The 18,959-nt window shown below is 41.6% G+C and overlaps 2 protein-coding genes across 11 annotated transcripts in view; one reads left to right on the top strand and one right to left on the bottom strand.

Annotated features, from left to right (window-relative positions):
• Positions 1 to 18,959, bottom strand: part of CMSS1 (cms1 ribosomal small subunit homolog) — a 279,428-nt gene that overhangs the window by 26,333 nt on the left and 234,136 nt on the right. Inside the window, exons 1-2 of one of the 8 annotated variants that reach the window (XM_044442739.1) lie at positions 12,885 to 12,950; positions 504 to 510 (exon numbers count right to left, since the gene is read on the bottom strand). The exons of the other annotated variants lie outside the window; for them this stretch is intronic. Coding sequence (XP_044298674.1) covers positions 504 to 510; positions 12,885 to 12,923 — 46 coding nt within the window. The 5' untranslated portion in view covers positions 12,924 to 12,950. Of the gene's footprint in view, positions 1 to 503; positions 511 to 12,884; positions 12,951 to 18,959 lie in introns of those variants that run through there. 8 annotated transcript variants of the gene reach the window in all.
• The window catches only part of FILIP1L (filamin A interacting protein 1 like), a 199,117-nt gene continuing 181,639 nt past the window's right edge, over positions 1,482 to 18,959 (top strand). For 2 of the 3 annotated variants that reach the window (XM_044442721.1, XM_044442723.1), the window contains exon 1: positions 1,482 to 1,745. The gene's annotated coding sequence lies outside the window, so the exon portion shown is untranslated. Of the gene's footprint in view, positions 1,746 to 3,464; positions 3,518 to 18,959 lie in introns of all 3 variants that reach the window. The other variant, XM_044442722.1, reaches the window with a different exon arrangement.

The following is an 18,959-nucleotide window of genomic DNA, read 5'->3' as shown; positions in this document are numbered from 1 at the left end:
TCTTTTCCTTGCTGCTCACTGTTGCCCCCCGCATCACATCCATTTTCTTCCCTTCTGTCATATCTCCACTGAAGAAATCATCCTTACAGAAGGAACTAGCATTCCAAAGCTGAAGAACACCACTGAATAGCCCATGTGCTGGAGGAAACTATGCCCTCAGGGGAGACAGCTGTAGATCCATCCCTGTAAGAGGTGGGCAACTCAGTTTCTGAAGCAGAAGACACCCACTTAGCCCCTGAAAGTGCTGTCATTTCAAGAGGTAGGCCACAGGAACCTCTGTGAGGAAGAGGTGTTCACCAAGGAAGGCATCTTATGACTCTTTGACAGTAGGATCCTTCTTTCTTCGTAAGTCCTTGATATGATGCAGCTCAGTCTTGTGTAGGGTTTGGGAAGCTCTGATTATACAAGTTTGCAATTTTGACTAGAAATCCTTTGCTTCTGATCTTTGCCTGCTTACAGACTCCCTTCTTTGGCTGGAGTAACAAACCTGCATATCTTCCTACTGGCTTGCTAACTGATTTGCCCCATTGCTGATACTAAGCCAAGCCTGAACTAACCATAGTGGAACAAGAAGTGAGGTCATAACGCGGACTTCAGAAGAGGAAGAGTTATATTGACTACAGAATTTAAGGTTCTAACATTATGGTTTGCTTAATATCTAGCCTACAGAAAATTCTAAAAGAAATGGTGCCAAATATTTCACAATTTATTTATTTATTGCATTTGGCAATATTTTAATTGGCCCTTCTGTAGTTTGGCTTTTTCTTCGTAATAGGCGAAAGCACGGCTACCTACATTTTGTTGCCTTCCTTGGTGCCTAAAATGTTTCCATCAGTATCTACAAACACAAACAATTCCCTTGTTTAACTTTAAAAAGTTGCAAAAATGAGACCTAGAAACACACACAAACCCTAATCTGATACAGTAAAGCAAAACTTATTTTATAGCATATATACCCTTTAGGAGCTTCCAGACCAAATGCCTACATTTCTCATAATTTCTTTCTGAAAGTTCCCATCCTGCCTCTACTTTGAAAGCCTCTTAAATAATACAAGTGACAGTTTCTTATCAAATATGGCTACACCATTAACATTAACCACAACACTGTCAAATGTGCCTCTTTACTGTACTAAAAGGAGATATGCTAGGACTTCTCCATTAAGAAGCTCCACCCTTCCGCCCCCCCCCCCCCTCAAGTTTAAGGACACAAGGGACAAAAGGCTGAAAGCAGTAATCCCCTGAGCAGGTCTTTGTTATGAAAGATGAACACAGAAATTAAGCAGGACTCAGTTGTGATAACAGCTAATGTCCATACTTATCTTTGCTTGCTGCAAGCAGATGTCTGCAGCTTGCATTTTGTCCTATCTCTTTTGCAAAGAATTACAAGAGGAGAGAGGTCAGCATTCCAGCAAGGTCGTCTCTCTTCAGTGCTTGGAGAGAGAAGCATGGAAAGTGGGCTGGGTTATATTTAGAGTTTGGTCTAAATCAGTGTCAGGGTCCCCCTGTCTCTCCTTTACTGTTCTGTCTCAGGACCTTGGATCTAACAGTGCTATATCTAAGCCTACACAATACCAGTTGTGGGGAAACTGCAGGATTTTCAAGCCCTCGGTGTGCTCAGAAGACAAAGTCTGAGTCAAATTTGACTTCTGAAAAAGTAAGGAAAGAAGGAAGGACTCTGTTGCCCTGGATTGTCCTTTGTGAATGGCGAAAGGGGGATTACCCAGAAGCTTGCTTCTTTAAATATGGTAAGATTTTCTATTCTCATTCTTAAAAAATTAGGGTGTAGTATTGTACTGAATTTCCTTTTTGACTGAGGTGTCCTTATGCAAGCAATATCAAATCCTGTTTTGGATGCAAATTGTTATTCAGTTGGGGATATACATACTTGCATTATTGTTTGATCACTAATGGTAGGAAGCTTACATAAGCAGCACGTGAAATGATTGTTCTGCATTTCAATCCCTGTTTTAAAATCTTTAGCAAATCAGCAAGGAGAAAATATTGATGGAAATACTACATTAGAACCCTTGAGAAAGGAAAATCAAGACCATGCCTGTAGACAATGTTTTATTGCTTTGTGTACAAGTGAAGGCACAAATATTCCAAAAATGACCCTGGTACACAGGTTTTATAATAAGCAGTCAAGATTTTCAAGGAAATAGTAGCAGCAAACATGGAAGCCTTCCAAGGCTGAGTATGGCTTGATAACAAACTGTAGGTTACTGAGGAAACATGGGGCTTTGTGTTGTTTGAACCCAGCTGAGAGAATAAACTATGGTGAATAACCACAATTCACAACCAACTACAAACCATGGGTTTTCTAAATGGGCTATTCATGGTTAACAAAGCATGGTTGTTTGCAGTTAACAAGCCATGGCTTGTTAGCACTGCTGTGTTCAGACACTATGCTAATTTGCAGTTCAACAACAACCCATACTCAACCCTCCAGTATAAGTTATTATATTGTCTGAACCCAGTTATTCTCTCATTCTCTCTGCCCTTATTCCCTCCACTTCATTATCTATCAGTAACCAGTGTTACTGTATTGTAACAGTGTTTATCCTGCAATAACACATTCCCAGGATTCGCAATGAAGAAATGCTAGAAACTGTGTGTCCATGAAGTGACTATGATTTCTAACAAAACTGTTTTTCTTTACAAAACCCATGACACTTGTGAATAGTTACACCAGTAGTTTTTGCAATAGATATGCTTGCAAGAACCACTGTTTTGGAACCACCATTTCATTCTGTCCTGATGCTTTTCACTAATGTTGAGTCTGAAATGCGTAGCTAACTTGGACCTAAGGGTTTGAGGGGAAGGCACTACATGTTGTGGGCACATCTCTACCCTCTTCCCTTCCCAGCAAATCAAGCTGAAAGACTTCCAAAATACAGTCCTTTATCAAGCTGGAGTGCTTTCCAATGCATAGTGAGTAATAACAAAGTCATTAACAACTACCATCTTTCAAAGTAGTCATCTGACTGATTGGTGTAGTTAGCTCTTGCCCATGTCAGAAGTTGATTCCAAATGGAATCTTTCTCCTCCAAAAGGGCTGACTCTACCCTCAAGAAGGCTTGTGCTCCTTGCTGGCCAAACAATGGGAATGCTGGACATTACTTAATCAGTCAAATTCCTTGGCTTGAGAATGGACTACTGGCTGATGGACTCAAGCTGACCCTCCTTGTTCTACAGCATCTGGTTCTTACTAGCTGCTTAGTTAATGCTCACCAAACCTGGCAGTTCCATAACACATTGCAGCCCCTACTCTTTGTCGAACTTCCATGTCTGCCCTTTTTAGCTTGCAATGCTATAATTTGAAAGAAGTGGGCCCAATCCCTATACTACAATATTTGACACATATGGACTTTAGAAATTATTCATTATTTGCTTTCTACAACTGTACATGAACTGCTTCATAGAACATAAACCATCTTTCATTTAGCCATGTTTTGTTACTATAGCGTTCCAGCACAGCATTACTCAGTTGGAGAGCTGAAATGGAGAGTACTTAAGAGTAAGTAAACTGCTTAGCACCAGTCTTCTCAATGAAATTTGCTAGCAGGGAAATGGGATGGAATTCAATGCTTCACATCCTGTCCAAGGAAATTGAGAATACAGCAGTAGGAATCCGATTCCAGAATAATAGTTGCAGTTGAAGCAGGAGGGGAGTAGTTTCCCTAAAGGGAATCTTTTATGGTTTCAATAACCAGAATATATTATCATGTGCAAGCTACAAAAAAAAAAAAACCCTGGCAAAAGAATAAATCTTGACAATCCATATTTTGCAAGTGGGTTCACTTTCCATATATATGACTGATACATCAGAAATGCAAAACTAAATGAACAAAGGAAACATACAACATAGTGCTGTTGCATCTTAGAATGTAATTTGTTTACTAGGTGGGTTTGCTTTTTGAATTCTCAGTAAATAGATTACCACTGTAAATCAATGGATTACATTTATCACTAGTTATAAGGTAATGCTTTAGTTCTAAAGACCATATTAATTTCTATGACTGTAATACAGACAGTAAATGATTGAGGAATGTGGTGCACTATTCACCAGTGTACCATGTGCCATTTTTTGTGGATAATTTAGTCTAGCCCTCCCAACCTGGTACCATCCAGGTCTTCTGGCCCTCAGTTACTATCAGCTCCAGCTAGCATTGCCAATCATTAGTAATTCTGGGAGTTTTAGTTCAAAATGTCTTGAGGGCACCAAACTGAGAAAGTCTTATTTAGTGGCTATTGTTAGACTAGATCAGTGATGATGAACCTATGGCACGTGTGCCACAGTGGGCACACAGAGCCCTCTCTGTTGGCATGTGAGCCAAGTCGCCCCAGCAGCCATGCACATATTCGGAAAGAGTAACTGCTCCAGGCGACGACGTCACTCATTAGCTGCGACTCGCCGCAAGAGGCGGTGTCGAACAGGTGACCAGAGGCAGGTGCAACAGCCATGGCGGCTGCACCAGGAAGGGAGTGGGTGTGCAGCAAGCAGGCATGCCGAGCACTGCCGGCAGTGCCCTGCTCCTGCCTCCTCCCAGCCCACAGCATGTGAGCAGCCACCCAAGCTGCTCTCCTAGTGCAGTGGTGGGACCCTGCCGACTTGGTAGCCGCAGGCACAGCCAGGCAGCTGTGCACCCGCTTGCCCGTTCCCGGGCCGGGTTCCCATGCTGGTGGCCGTGGGTGGGTGGGGCAAGCTGGGTGAAGGAAGCAAGTGACAGGGTCGAGGCTGGGTTCCACTCTGGATCCTGACTATAAAAGGGATTTGAATGTTAAAAGGCCCTGTACTCCTATGGTACAGTCATAATCTGGATCTGGTCCTTCATGCTTACTTTTGAGTAATGGGGAAAAGATGTAGGAGCTAGCAAAACCATTGAAGTAACTCAGCTGTTAAGAGATGTGAAATCTTTCTTTGTAAATTTATTAAAAAATAACTTTATTTATCCAGTGGATGACCATTATTCCAGTTTTAAAAACAATGTAAAAGAGAAAATAAGGTGGGAGGGGAAATAGTGATTTGCCTGTATTAAGCTCCTTACAGATAAAAGGAGGTCACAGAAAGCAAGCTGGCTAAAATTCTGAAGAGGCTCATTGCCATTATTATTATTATTATTATTATTATTATTATTATTATTATTACAATTTTACCCTCCCTTTCATGGTATATTCTATCACTAAATGGCTTACATGCACAATGACAAAATGAAATAACAATGCAATTAAAAACTGTAAATATTAACATATACTGGGCTAGAAATGGCCAACCTTCCTTTGCCTTCGGTGACATTTTCATCCGGCTGAATGGCTCAAGGCCTTTTCCTTTCACCCAGGTGTTCTCTCTATACCCTCAAACATTGCTAGTTCTTTTCTATCCTGAACTTTTGCCTGCATTTTTAGGGACTCCTGACATGACATGAAGCCTTACCATCTAAGTTCCTATGTGTGTGTATGTGTGGCAGAGATACTCTGAAAACCACATTGAGGATTCCACTGACCTGTTTTACAGAGTATAAAAACAGAGAATCCCAACCCAAAGCACTTATTCGTGATGCTTTACTAGAGGATCTGAAGGCTGCACTGCTTGTGCTGATACTACTATTTTGTGCACTCCCACCTCCCACTTTATTTAACCATGAACCCCTTGGCTAGCAAGCAAATATATTATCAGTTCCTGCATGCTCTTTGAGCTTCAAGAATTTAGCATGGAGCATTATTAGCTTTATTTCCCTAGCAAAGAGTTTTATTGCTCAAAATGCGTTGGGGCACTTGTCATTGTTGTAGAAAATAAACAATGTTTGGAGTAGGAGTACATTACATTTTTGCTTCTAAACTGGTATAGTGCTCTCCTTTGTCAAACTTGTAGTGATGGCACAAGAATTGCCAAGAAAGCCAGGCTGGACCAAGTGAAGATTACAAAAAGAACAGTAGTACTAGAGGTTTCAAATACCTGGGTACCCAAACCAATGGGAAGCCAGGTTTTAGAGCTATCTGAAGTGAGGGAGTTGGGAGTGGGAGGATAGACAGCCAAAATAATTTCATGGGTATTTGGGTTCAAAAGAAGAACAACTCAAAACCTTCAATATTTAAGTTGTTGAACATTTCTTATTATCGCATTACATTTATATCCCGTCTTTTTCCTCTTGCAAGGAACCTAGAATGGCATAACTCCACCACTCCATTTTAACCTCACAACAACTTGGTGAGGTCATTTAGGCAAGAGTTGAGCAACAAACTCACCCACTGAGCTTCACAACCAAGTATAGACAGGAAGATGGATTTCCTGCATCCCCTGTACAACACACATACCACCACTGCACACTGGCTCTAAGTTTTTTTAAAAGAAGGATTTGGGGATTTATTTTTAGCCAAAGAACAGGCAAGGAAAAACACAATCATTTATATGAAACAGATCGATAACAGGCTGATAAGAGAACTGATAACCAATGAAATTTTTTCAGCCTGATTGCAGTATGTGTACAGAAGGATGTTTCACTAAACATTCTAGCCACACTGTTTTGTACTAGCTGAAGCTTATGGACTGTCTGTGAGGGCAGCCACACACCAAGTGCATTGTAATAATCCAGTCCAATGACTAATGCACAAGCCACTGTGGCTAAGCTTTCCCATCCAGGAACAGGAATAGCAGACACATCAGCTGAAGCTAGCAAAAGCTGCACTTTAGGCACTGAAGTCACCTGAGTAACAAAAATTGATCAGACCACCTACAAGTTATGAACCTGCTCCTTTTAGGGGAGTGCAATCTTTTCAAGAACAGAGAAACCACATCACTTCTGTAAGTGAAAACTGCTAAACTACATCACTGGGATTCGGCTTATTGAACCTCATCCACCACAGTCCTGTATCCACACAGCAGTTTAGAACCTGCAAGCCACACCTGTTTCAGATGTAACAGAGTGCTAGAGCTAGCAATAACCAACATAGTGATGACACCACAATCTATTTACCCATGAACCACATGCGCTCCCTAGATGCACCCCTTATTTGAAGATTGAAGCTGTATAGGTCAACCAATGAGTCCTAAGCGCCGTCAACTAGCAAAGGGCACTATCTTATCATCAGTGATGGAGCAAGAATTAATTGCCAGGCTTTTGTATTTGGAATGGAGAGTGGACAGTGTCTTAACCTTCACCTATCCCATCAAAATGCCTTAGTCTGGTGCTGATGGAACTGCAGTCTATGGTAGATTCATTTAGAAGATAAAACAGCTATTGCCTTTCCAAGGTTGCCTTCATGCTGAACTATTAAGACTGAATGTGACAAGAATCTGGAATGTCCCTCTTTAATCCCTCCACATGCTAAGTAAAATCCTGGTTTTAAATAGAAGAGTAGGAAGGCCTGGAAGAGCAACAGCAGAAATAGTAGAGCTTTGCTTGAAGTGCCTTTTCTAAGAACAGTATATTTCTGGGTTTCTGCAGCTGCCACTCAAGTACAATGTAGGCAACAGTAAGCTATATTGGTACATTTCATCCAGAGTTTCCTTGGGACGTTATTTTTAAAGAGCCTCACTTGAGCAATGAAGCCCTACAATCCACATTTGCAAAAGCAAAGATTAACAATGTATAAATTGGAAATTTTGGTATTATATATCCTGGACAAAGCAGTGCACTGTGTTTGGCTTGCTTAGGCAAATTATCTTCCATTCCATTGTTGTACACTGAGCAGTTTATGTACAAGGCTGCAAGTTCTGTGAGTTTGATTGGTAACAAGGTCATTCATTGTATAGCTAAAATCTCACTGATGAGACATCTCACTGATGTCTTTCTGCCTTCCATCTGCCTGCATTTTGGGGCATATCACAAAGTATTGTAATAGGAAGTGAACCTGTGCCATCTGTACTTGCAATGCTATCTCATCCCCTTATTTGGAATTGAAGAGATAAATAACCCTGTTTAGGGACTGGGTATCTTTGGTTGCAGAGGGTATAAAAAGGCCAGTGGACACATGCAGGGCTAGTCTGCCTCTTCCAAGATTCATGCATGCAGCCCCTTGCCCCAGCACTGCTTGCTCAGTGTGAATCTAAAGGGCGACACCTCAATATGCGTATGGCTTCATGCAGGTATTTGTCCCCAGGGATGAAAGCCTACACATGTGATGCCAGCTGACTGGGATTTCATTGATACACTGTGATCAATGGGACAGCATTGGTTCTGCATGTTTCCACTGGTCTCTTTGTTCTCACAGGTACCAAATGCTGAACAGAGCTAAGGCACACCTTATGTCTTTGGGTAACTAGTTCCTTATTTAATTAAGAAGTTTTCTCTCAGGTTTAAGCTAAACTTATTATTCTTTGTTTTTATTTAAACATACACTGAAAGATCTCTACATGATTTACACAAAAAGTACATAACACAATATAAAAACCAATGTAAAAATATATTTATTTATTTATTTATTTATTTATTAAAACATTTTTATGCCGCCCCATTCGCCGAAGCCTCGGGGCAGCTTATCATATATAAAATGATAAATTTAAAATCTGATAAGAACAGTAGAACAGAGCAATGAGACCACAAGCCAGAGAAAAACTATGTAAGCATGTGTGTCTCCATGAGATGTCTAAAGCACTCCTGAACTATCTGCCTCCTGAAATATATGGGGGAGAAACAGGTTGCCACTACCAAGAAGGCCCACTTAAATGCCACTGGCCGTGGGACCATCAGGCATATGTAAGGAAAGACAGTAGGCTAGGTATCCTGCCCCTGAGTTGTTTAGGGCTTTGAACTTTAATCACAAAATCTTGAACATGAACATTAGCTAAACGGCAGGTAGTACACTTGTTTTAATACAGGTGTAATACAAGTACAGTCAGGTACCTCATTGAGCATCCTAGCTGCTGCAGATAAACGAGCTTTAGGACACTGAGGTGATAAGGATGGATCTAAGAACACCTCCAAAATATGTACCTGCTGCTTCAGAAGTTATACAAACATTCCAGTTCTTGAGCCTGGAAACTGGCAACCCACAGAGTCTCTATCTTATCCCTCTCTTCTTTGAAATGTAAACAAAATTTATCCATCCTTGTTTTACAGGAAAATGAAGGAAACTTCTTGCTCCGTTTTTCCCACAGTAGCACATTTATGTATTTGAAGACCTAGCTTCTGCCTAATCTTTTTCATAGAAACATAGATTAGTAGAGTTGGAAGGGGCCAAGAAGGGCATCAGGTCCAACACCCTGCTGTTGCAGGACACCAAGTTACACCATCCCACTCAGATGGCTGTCCAGTTTCTTTTTGAATGTCTATAGTGTGGAAAAGCCCACAACCTCTCTAGGCAGCTGGTTCCACTGTCGTATTGCTCTGGCAGTGAGGAAGCTTTTCCTGATGTCCAGCCTGAATCTTGGTTGTCACAACTTGAATTAATTATTCTGTGTTCTACACTCCAGCATCAGCAAGAAGAGATCTTTTTGCACTGGTATGCCAAATATTCCAACCCTTTTGCCTGTACTCCATACCCTTTATTGTACACCAGCATCTAGTCAAACTTTACCAGTAGAATATTTGCTCAATGGTCACAAAAAGTTGTGTCTGTTGGACAACAGCTAAACAAAACAAAAACTAAAACTGGGGAAGAAATAGAATGGAGTATCAATAGTCAGTGGCTTGCCAAGAAGTGTTGTTACCAGACTATAGATTTAAATTACCATTTTCATATTATTTAAGGGTCTTTTCAGTGGGAGAAGTTTACATTATGTGAGATATTTTATTTTTATTTTCAATTTCAATCTATTTTTGTTTAGCATAATAAATATTCAATGGATTTTGGGGAATTTTTGGACTGAAATGCATCATACCTATGATTTACATGTTACATATTTAAAAGTAGGTCCCTTCTATAAAATTCGTAAGATGTGTAAAGGGCTATGTTTCATGAATCTTTAGATAACTGACTGATATTGCTTATGCTTATTTGATTGCAGGTAAGGACTAAATGAGATTTTTGATCCTTTGCTGGATAGGAATACAGCTGCTCAGAAGGGGCAAATTTCTTTTCATTATATTGAGTAACTTTGGATTTCCTCTACAATGTTTTAACTGGTTCAAAATTCTGTATTCATTCCCAAGAGCTAGATTTATGACCAATGAGCTCTTTTTCTTTCTACTTAGAAAGGCATCAGAGAGAGATGCACACTTACTTCACTGATATTTGATTTATGTTTGGAACCTCTGGCATGTGCAATTACACAGAATAGCAGTATTCACAGTTTTGTGCATGAATGTTCAAAATTCAACATGATTCTTCAGGCTGCCAATGCTTTATTAAATGCTGTATCTTCAAACTCCAGTTCTGTTCCAGGTAGAAGGAGCTTCTTCCACACCACTGCTGCCAGCCCAGACAACCCTTCTCTGCTGGGACAGTTACAATCCTCTGGGCATCCTCCAGAGGAGACCCAGAAGAATGTGGATGGTTCCCTAGCCCCAGCTCAATACTGCTGAGTGAGGGGAATGAGTTTTGCTATGCCTCCACTCCCTGGCATAGTGTCTGCTGAGTGAGCAGCATGCTGAGCAAGTGGAAGAGATAAGCCACACTTCAGTCAGCTCCTCTAGCGTCTGGTTAGACTTCCAGCCATGATGGCACAGCTAGCTTCTGAGAGCCATGCCAAGTGCTACCTGGGCACAGTTATCAGAAGTGCTCAACCATGCTAAGCCATGATGGGCAAGCCCAGTTAAGACCTGAACATAAATTCTTAAGTTGACTAGAAATGTAACACACTTCATGCTTCTTTTAACTATATGCTTAGGTAATGCCCAGGAAATTACCTCTTTTGGTAGAAAGTTTTTATACAGATAAACGTTCTATTAGAAACTCTTTCATATTTACTGATGCACATGTATTCTTAAATTATCTGCCTGCTTCTTGAAAGTTAAAGTTTAAACATGGTCAGCACAAACAGCTGCCCCATGCCTCTTTAGCAGCTAAGATTTTACAACACTGGAAGGATATGTAATGGATTGTGGATCTATTTTGCTGTCTACATTTGAAGAAATAATTTATAGATGTCACTTGAGAATAGATATGTTGATATTTGATCTGCCTTTATTTAACTTTATGCATACTTCTTATAAACTTGTATACATGCATGCATTTCATATGCATATACAATTAATATACTCTAGTCTATATAGTTACATTTTTCTTTTTCCTCTGAATGGTTTTATTTTGCTGAAATGTTGTAATAAAAATAATTAAATATGTAAAAAACAACAACCACAACAACTATATCAGAAACAGTTGATGAGTAAATCTCCTAAGGTTGCAAACCTTGAGAGTGCCATTCTACTGGGGCTTAGTGAAGTTTATGTTATCATGAGTACAGGCTGCAATAATAGATTTGTTTTGGAACAATTTACAGTAATGACTTGTGAAGCACTTTAAAACCTCTTGCAAATCTCAAATGCAACCCAATTTTCTTTTGTTATTTAATCACTCCTATTAAGTAGGCTCAATACTCATTTCTGCTATAAATCTGCATGGTGACGTAGCTGCTAAATACTCTATATAAATCCAGTTGCCAGATCTCTCTCTCTCTCTCTGTCTCTCTCTGTCTCTCTCTCTCTCTCTCTCTCTCTCTCTTTCCTCATTTTATCAAAGGCACATTTAATTTACCAGTTTAAATAAGAATTATTTCCAAACCTCAGAGCATTTTAAGAATTACTTTGGGAGCTGTTACTCAAGCTATTTATGATGTCATAACAAAGCATGCACATTCTAGGGCTACCACTTCTGGATTTAGACTATGTCTGCACTTGTGCATTAGGTCAGTGTTAAAATGAACATACATTGATGCTAATAAACCTCTAAAAAGTACACAATAGCCTGCCTTCATTCCGTATTTTTTCTTAGTATTGTTTGTAGTGTGGGGCAGAACTGATCCCACAACATGAGCTTAGTCTGATAGGGTGTTACAGCTGCACAGTAACATCTTGCATTTGCTAACATATTACGTATGAATTAATTGTACTGTTTTAATTGTTGCTAAAATGCTGTTTATTATGTTGTGAGCCACCCAGAGAGCTTATGGCTAAAGGGGCAGCATGCAAGCCAAAAATAATAATAATAATTAATTAATAATTTTATTCAGCCTCCCCCACAACACATGGCCAAAGGAGCCTGACAACAATGAAAACAAAATCAGGATTTGGATTAAAAAAAAACCTTCTGAAGTCACAGACATGCTTTGATTTTGGAAGGGGTCCTTCATAATCTAATTCCTCCCCTTCCACACCACAATGGAAAGAACTGCAGTATCTGCTTTCCAAGGTTACAAAGCAGTTTTGATTGACCTCAGAGAAATGAAATATCCTATGCCTCTCCAACCCTGTCCCTGGCCAGTGTGACTAATCTGGACAAGCTCAGAAGCCCATTTAGAGGATAATGTAAACAAAGGAAGTCAGAGGTAAAATTCCCTTCCATTGCTTTTCCTGTCTTGCAGGAAGTAGGTTGGCAGGGATACCTGGAAGCCTTTGAATAAGCAGGTTTCTTTCTAATGGGTGCATTGCACCTTAAATACAATTTGTCACTATGAAGATCCTTGAAGAAAATCTCCAAGCAGTGTATGAATCCCACCCATATTTTTGCCTGTAATTTCTTATTTTGTGACTATGATGATGCTGAAAAGAGAAAAGGGTGATAGCAAATGTAAACAGCACAGAGAGTTTCAACTATTTGGCAATATTGAAATGAAATAAATGACAACAACTTTAATTTGCTGACATTTTTTTCTTTTCTTTTGTTTGTTTTGACATCCGGCAACCTAACACCATTTATTATTCAAAATAATCTATCCCTAAAAAAATGAAAAAAAAATACCCTGTTGTTCTCCCCATAATGTCTTTGGCATTCTCATAACATAGTACTGCTTCTCCCCTCCCCTGCTGTAGATCTGCATCAGTCATGCCTGATGAATTACTAGAGTTCTATGCTATAAGAAGCACTTGCACTGAAATGACAACCATAATGAAATGTGTCAGATGCTACTGGCACAGAGAAGAGACACCTGAGCAACTTCCAAGACAGCAGGGAGAGGTGCAAATATCATTCTTTGCTAATTGGTCATCCCCAGTGCCTGTCTTTTACGAAAAACAGAAAGCCAGAACTACAACTTTTTCATGTAATGTCTCATAAAGTAGTCACTGAAGTACTCCTTCTTGTCTGGTGGTCCTACATGCTGAAATCCGTATGTTTACTATTTAATGGTAGGCAAGCCAGAGTGATATTTAGGGTTAACAGTGCTGTGCATTTCTATTAAGAAGTAAACCCATTGAGTTCAATGAGAATGAATCCCAGGAAGTGTTTATAGAACTGTAGTCTTTAAAGAAGGTTATTAATTCTTCTTCAGAACACAGAAGACATGCTTTCTGGAAACAAGTGCAAACTAATTGAAAGTGATAACAACAGATTTTCATTTACAAGTGGAAGATGTGCCCAGAAAATTTTTTTTCCAAGACTCTGTCTGATTGTTTCCTCACCACACACACAATCTAACAGGGCTAACAATGTGATACATTCTAAGGGATTTTCAGTAAACAATGGTCTAAAATTAACTGCTGGTAGAATGAGAGTGTAATGCATAAAGCCAAAACAGCAATGCAATGAATTATTGTATAAGACAAACTACTACCCAGCTTTCCTACTTTGTGGAAGTTTCTGCAGAGGTATGAAAGCTTCAAGGATCCCGAAACCATTTTTTTCCTACACTGCACTTCCAGTTGAGTATTTGGTTCAGATTTCAAAGTAGCTGAAGTGATGTGTTTAACACTTGCTATTTATGTTCTGAGTTAAGGCAAAATGCCAGAACAATGTTGATGGAACTCATTAATCTAACTTCCCAACGCTACTGGAAACAATCGGAAATCCCCCTATTTCAAAAACTCAAAAGGATACTAATTTCCACTCCCCACCAGCCTCTATTAGTCTCTCATTGTTTTCTTCATCTTGTTTACAAAACAAAGCCCTAACTATTGTAGAACTATTTCAAATTATTGACCTGAAGCAGACATGAGAGGAAAATATGAAGGGGCCATGTTGTGGCACATATGGAAAACAACAGCATTGGCAATGGGTGGTATAAAAATGAAATAAATTATAATAACAGATCACAGATTAGGAAATAGAGTGCCAATCTACCATATTGTTCACAGTGTCAGCTGGAAATAGGTCCCTTTGTTCTTTATGTTTGATGTTGCCCAAGTAGTTGTTGAGTTAATGGAGCGAATCTCTTTTCCTTCCTGCATAAGCCCTTGCTTCCTTGAATAGTGCAGAACACGTAGAATAGAAGTAGTGTTGGAAGGGGCCTATAAGGCCATCAAGTCCTGCTCTGTTTCCACATGTAGTCACCCATTTGGCTATAGGCTTGCACCTTTCCAGCTTAGCAAAGGTGACTTTACATGCTAGCGCACTGTTTAGCAATTCAGGCAGGTACAAAGGCTTTTCAAATGGATCTATGGGTCTAAATCTAATTTAGCTGGAATCAGCTAAATATGACTGAGTTCAACCCTCTGCCCAAAGTAGGGCCACCAGTGATCATGCAAATAGTCCTAGACAATCCAGAAAGTGTGCCACAAGCCATCAAGTAAACTTGCGAACATACCTTAGACACAATAAAGCCATTGCTCCACCTAAACCTTTTGGGGCTTCTTGTCCTCTCGAGGCCAGGTCTAGAGTGCTTCCACTTGGTGTTGGGTGACCGAGACAGACTGGGGATTCTGTTGGTGCACCATGCACCCTTCTGCCCAACAGACTCCCTGCCTGAGCTGACGGAGATCGTCTCGGACCTGGTGTTGAAGACTCCCAAGATGTTGGTCCTGGGCACTTCAATCTCCATGCCGAGACTGTTCTGATGGGGGCGGCTCAGGACTTCATGGCCTCCATGGCGGCCATGGGGCTGTCTCAACACGTCAGTGGCCTGACCCATGAGCATGGACACACTCTGGACCTGGGTTACTCGACGGGGCAGGAAGAGGGTGATCTGAGGGTGAGGAACTTAAGTTTGACGCCCTTGTCATGGTCAGTTCATCCCTCATTAGGTTTGAGCTCGAGAGCGGCCTTTCCCTCTGTAAGGGTGCGGGCCCGATTGTGTTGGTCCGCCCCCAGAGCCAGATGGATCCTGATGGACTCCTAAAGGCTCTGGGGGATTTTCCGGTAGACAAGGCTGGTGCTCCTGTCGATGCCTTGGTTGAACTATGGAATGGGGAGATGACCAGGGCTATTGACACGATCGCTCCCAAGAGTCCTCTCCCACCTAGCAGAGCCCATTCATCTCCCTGGTACACATCTGAATTACGGGTGATGAAGCAGGTTGGGAGACGGCTAGAGTGTAGGTGGAGGAGATCACGGGATGAATCTGACCGAACACACTTAAAAGCCCACTATCAGGCCGATGCTGTGGCGGTGAGGGTGGCGAAGAAGAAATTTTTCCCGTTTCCATTGCCTCCTCACAATGCCGTCCGGTGGAGCTCTTTCGGGTGGTGCAGGGGCTGGTACATCCGGGCCCAAAGAGAGATCCCGTGCCACCCTCGAAGGCCTGCTGTGATCACTTTGCCAAGCATTTCAGGGAGAAAATCATTCAGATTCGTCACGAGCTTGACTCTACTATTGAATCAGATTCTACTGGAGAGGTGCCAATGACGCCGTCGAGTCCACAATTAATGGATGAATTTCAGTTGCTGCGGCCTGATGTTGTGGACAAGGTGCTTGGACAAGTACGTCCTACCACCTGCTTACTAGACCCTTGCCCATCTTGGCTACTCAGGAAAGCCAAGGATGGGATTGGGACCTGGATCCTGGAGGTGATCAACGCCTCTTTAAGAGATGGCCGGGTACCTGCCCCTTTAAAGGAGGCGGTAGTACGGCCAGTCCTAAAGAAGGCATCTCTGGATCCAGAGGTGGCCTCCAATTATAGACCGGTGGCCAACCTCCTGTTCTTGGGCAAGGTGCTAGAGCGGATGGTGGCGGGACAACTCCAGGCACTCTTGGATGAAACTGATTATCTGGGTCCGTTTCAGTCCGGCTTCAGACCCAGGTACAGTACTGAATCTGCCTTGGTTGCCCTGTATGATGAACTGTGCAGGGAGAGAGACAGGGGGAGTGCATCCCTGTTAGTTCTCCTGGACCTCTCAGCGGTTTTCGATACCATCGACCATGGTATCCTTCTGGATAGGCTAGCGGGATTGGGAGGTGGAGGCACCACGTTGCGATGGTTCCACTCCTATTTCAATGGCTGATTCTAGAAGGTGGTGCTGGGGGACTATGGCTCTGCGCCATGGCAGTTATGCCATGGAGTTCCGCAGGGATCCATTTTGTCCCCCTTGCTATTTAACATCTACATGAAACCACTGGGAGAGGTCATTAGGAGGTGTGGGCTGCGGAATCATCAGTACGCTGATGATACCCAGCTCTACCTCTTGTTTTCCACCAATCCAGGTGAGGCAGTGGCTGTACTGAACCGGTGCCTGGCCAAGGTAATGGGCTGGACGAGGGCCAATAAACTGAAGCTCAATCCAGACAAGACGGAGGTCCTATTGGTGGGTGGTTCGGGCTTTGGGATGGGGGACTTGGGCCTTGTTCTAAATGGGGTAGCACTCCCTCTGAGGGACAGGATTCGCAGCTTGGGAGTGCTCCTCGATCCTGAGCTGTCTCTAAAAGCTCAGGTGACGGTGGTGGCGAGAAGCGCCTTCCTTCAGCTTCGGCTGATCCATCAGCTGCGTCCCTTCCTGGAGAATGACTGCCTGGCGACAGTGACACCTGCATTGGTAACTTCCCGATTAGATTTCTGTAACGCGCTCTACGTGGGGCTACCCTTGAAGATGGTCCGGATACTTCAATTGGTGCAGAATAGAGCTGCCAGGTTGCTGACAGGGACTGGGCGTTGTTCTCATTTAACCCCAGTTCTCTGTCAGGTTCACTGGCTCCTGATTGAAGTCCGGACCCAATTCAAGGTGTTGGTTATGACCTATAAAGCCCTCAACGGCTTGGGACCTGGTTATCTAAAGGAACGCTTGCATCCATATATGTCCTCCTGCCCCTTGAGATCGGCAACAGATGCCCTTCTCCGGGAACCCTCCGTGAAAGAAATTAGGAGGGTAGGTACTCGGAGGAGGGCTTTCTCTGAGGTGGCGCCTAATCTATGGAATGCGCTTCCCAGAGAGGTCCGCCTGACGCTGTCATTGTTTTTCGGCACCAGGCTAAGACCTTTTTATTTAAAACTTATTTTAATTGTTAATTTATTATGTATTTATAGGATTTTAAATTTTTAGCCGAGATGTTACCGGGCTTTTTAATCTTTATTCTATTTAGTGTTATTTATATGTTTTTAATTATGTTGTGAGCTGCCCCGAGGCTTTGTTGCGATGGGGGCAGCATAGAAATGTTTTAAATAAATAAATAAATAAATAAACCAGTACTATCAACTCTGATTAGCAGTCACTCTTTGGACTGTCCAATGGAGACCTTGTGATCATCTCCTTCTGGAATGTTGAATCCTTCTTGAATCTCAAGAGCCAAATTCAATGCTTTCAGGGGCTACATCCCAATGATGGGAAAGCCAAAGTTAAAAGGGAAGTCACCAAAAAGAATGGCAAAGTTGAACTTAACACTCAAGACTAGAAACAGACTGATCTGTACATTCATAACATTCATCCAGCTCTGTTTTGAACTCTTTGTTCCAAGTTTCTTAGAAGGCCACAGGTAATGCAAAAACACATCAATAGATTCAGGGCTCAAGGAATACAACAAAACAGGGAGTGGGGAGAAGCCATTGAAACCATTACACTCTGCTGAGTTAAATAGTCCCCTGCCACTTCAAGACAGGACATATTACATAGAGAAAAGCAAGTACCTAGAGCAATGAATCTCCTCCTGTTGCAAGCCACTTCTGACACCTGTGCATTTTTAGTATCTCACAGTTCCTTTCACACAGAACCTTTACAAGAGGTGCACCAGCAGCCAAGATGACTCAGTTATGATTTTTTACAGCTTGTTCAACATGTTGGTATCACATCACTAAATACATTCCTGATGTTAGCTTACAAGTAGCTTTTTAACTATTTAGAATGCAATCATATGCAAAACAACTCCCAGAATTGATATCGCGAAGGACTGCACCCTTAGCTGAGAAATACAATACAGCTCTCTCCACACTTATTCTAGCTACCTAAAATCATCATAAAACAGGGGAATAGGGTTTCAACAAGGTGAAAAAGTTCTTCCTACTAGGAACAGCACCAAAAAGGCATTACTTTTATGAGAAAATAGTGTCCTGTATATATGCAGAGCATAATGATGATTCCAGACCTTTCTGCAGAACTTATTAGCTTGGTATGGGAACTCTCAGCCCCTACAAATTTAAAAGGTTTTCTATTAACTTGGCATTACAAGGTTTTGGGCTGTGTGTGTATTTTTTAAGCCTAGTTATTAGTGTCTCCTTTTTCTTATAGACAAAACTCACAGACACGGTGCTGAAATGTTGCTTTAAAATGTGTGAATGTGCTGAGGTTTGCCAATTGCACCTTGAGGGAGAGGGAATGCATGATTTACATCAATGCACACAAAGCATTTGTGCTATTTAAATGGAGGAACAACCTACAATCATATCCTGCAATATGGGAAAGATCACCACTACTGCTATGTATATATTCCTGTGGGACCATTCTATGAGCTCTAAGGCTTATAACATGCTTAAAATAATAGGCATGAACTTGTGCCCCTCAAGGAACCAAGTTGCAAGAGGGAAGGAATGCAAAGATAAATCCCCTTCCAGATAATTTAGCAGTAATTTATTCCTGTTTTATTATCTAATTAAGACTTCTGAGTCCTCTCTGTCCTTGAAAGGTAGTGTGCTATATTGTTTGACTGCAACTGGGGAGAGCAAGGCTCAAATCCTTGCTCAGCTACAAAGCTTATTGGATGACCTTGTATATTTCTCCACTTAACCC

This window comes from Varanus komodoensis, unplaced genomic scaffold (assembly GCF_004798865.1).
Source record: "Varanus komodoensis strain SLA01 unplaced genomic scaffold, ASM479886v1 scaffold4, whole genome shotgun sequence".
In the NCBI taxonomy this organism is placed as follows: Eukaryota; Metazoa; Chordata; class Lepidosauria; order Squamata; family Varanidae; genus Varanus; species Varanus komodoensis.
Note: the sequence above shows the minus strand (reverse complement) of the source record. Positions and strands in the feature narration are given on the sequence as shown.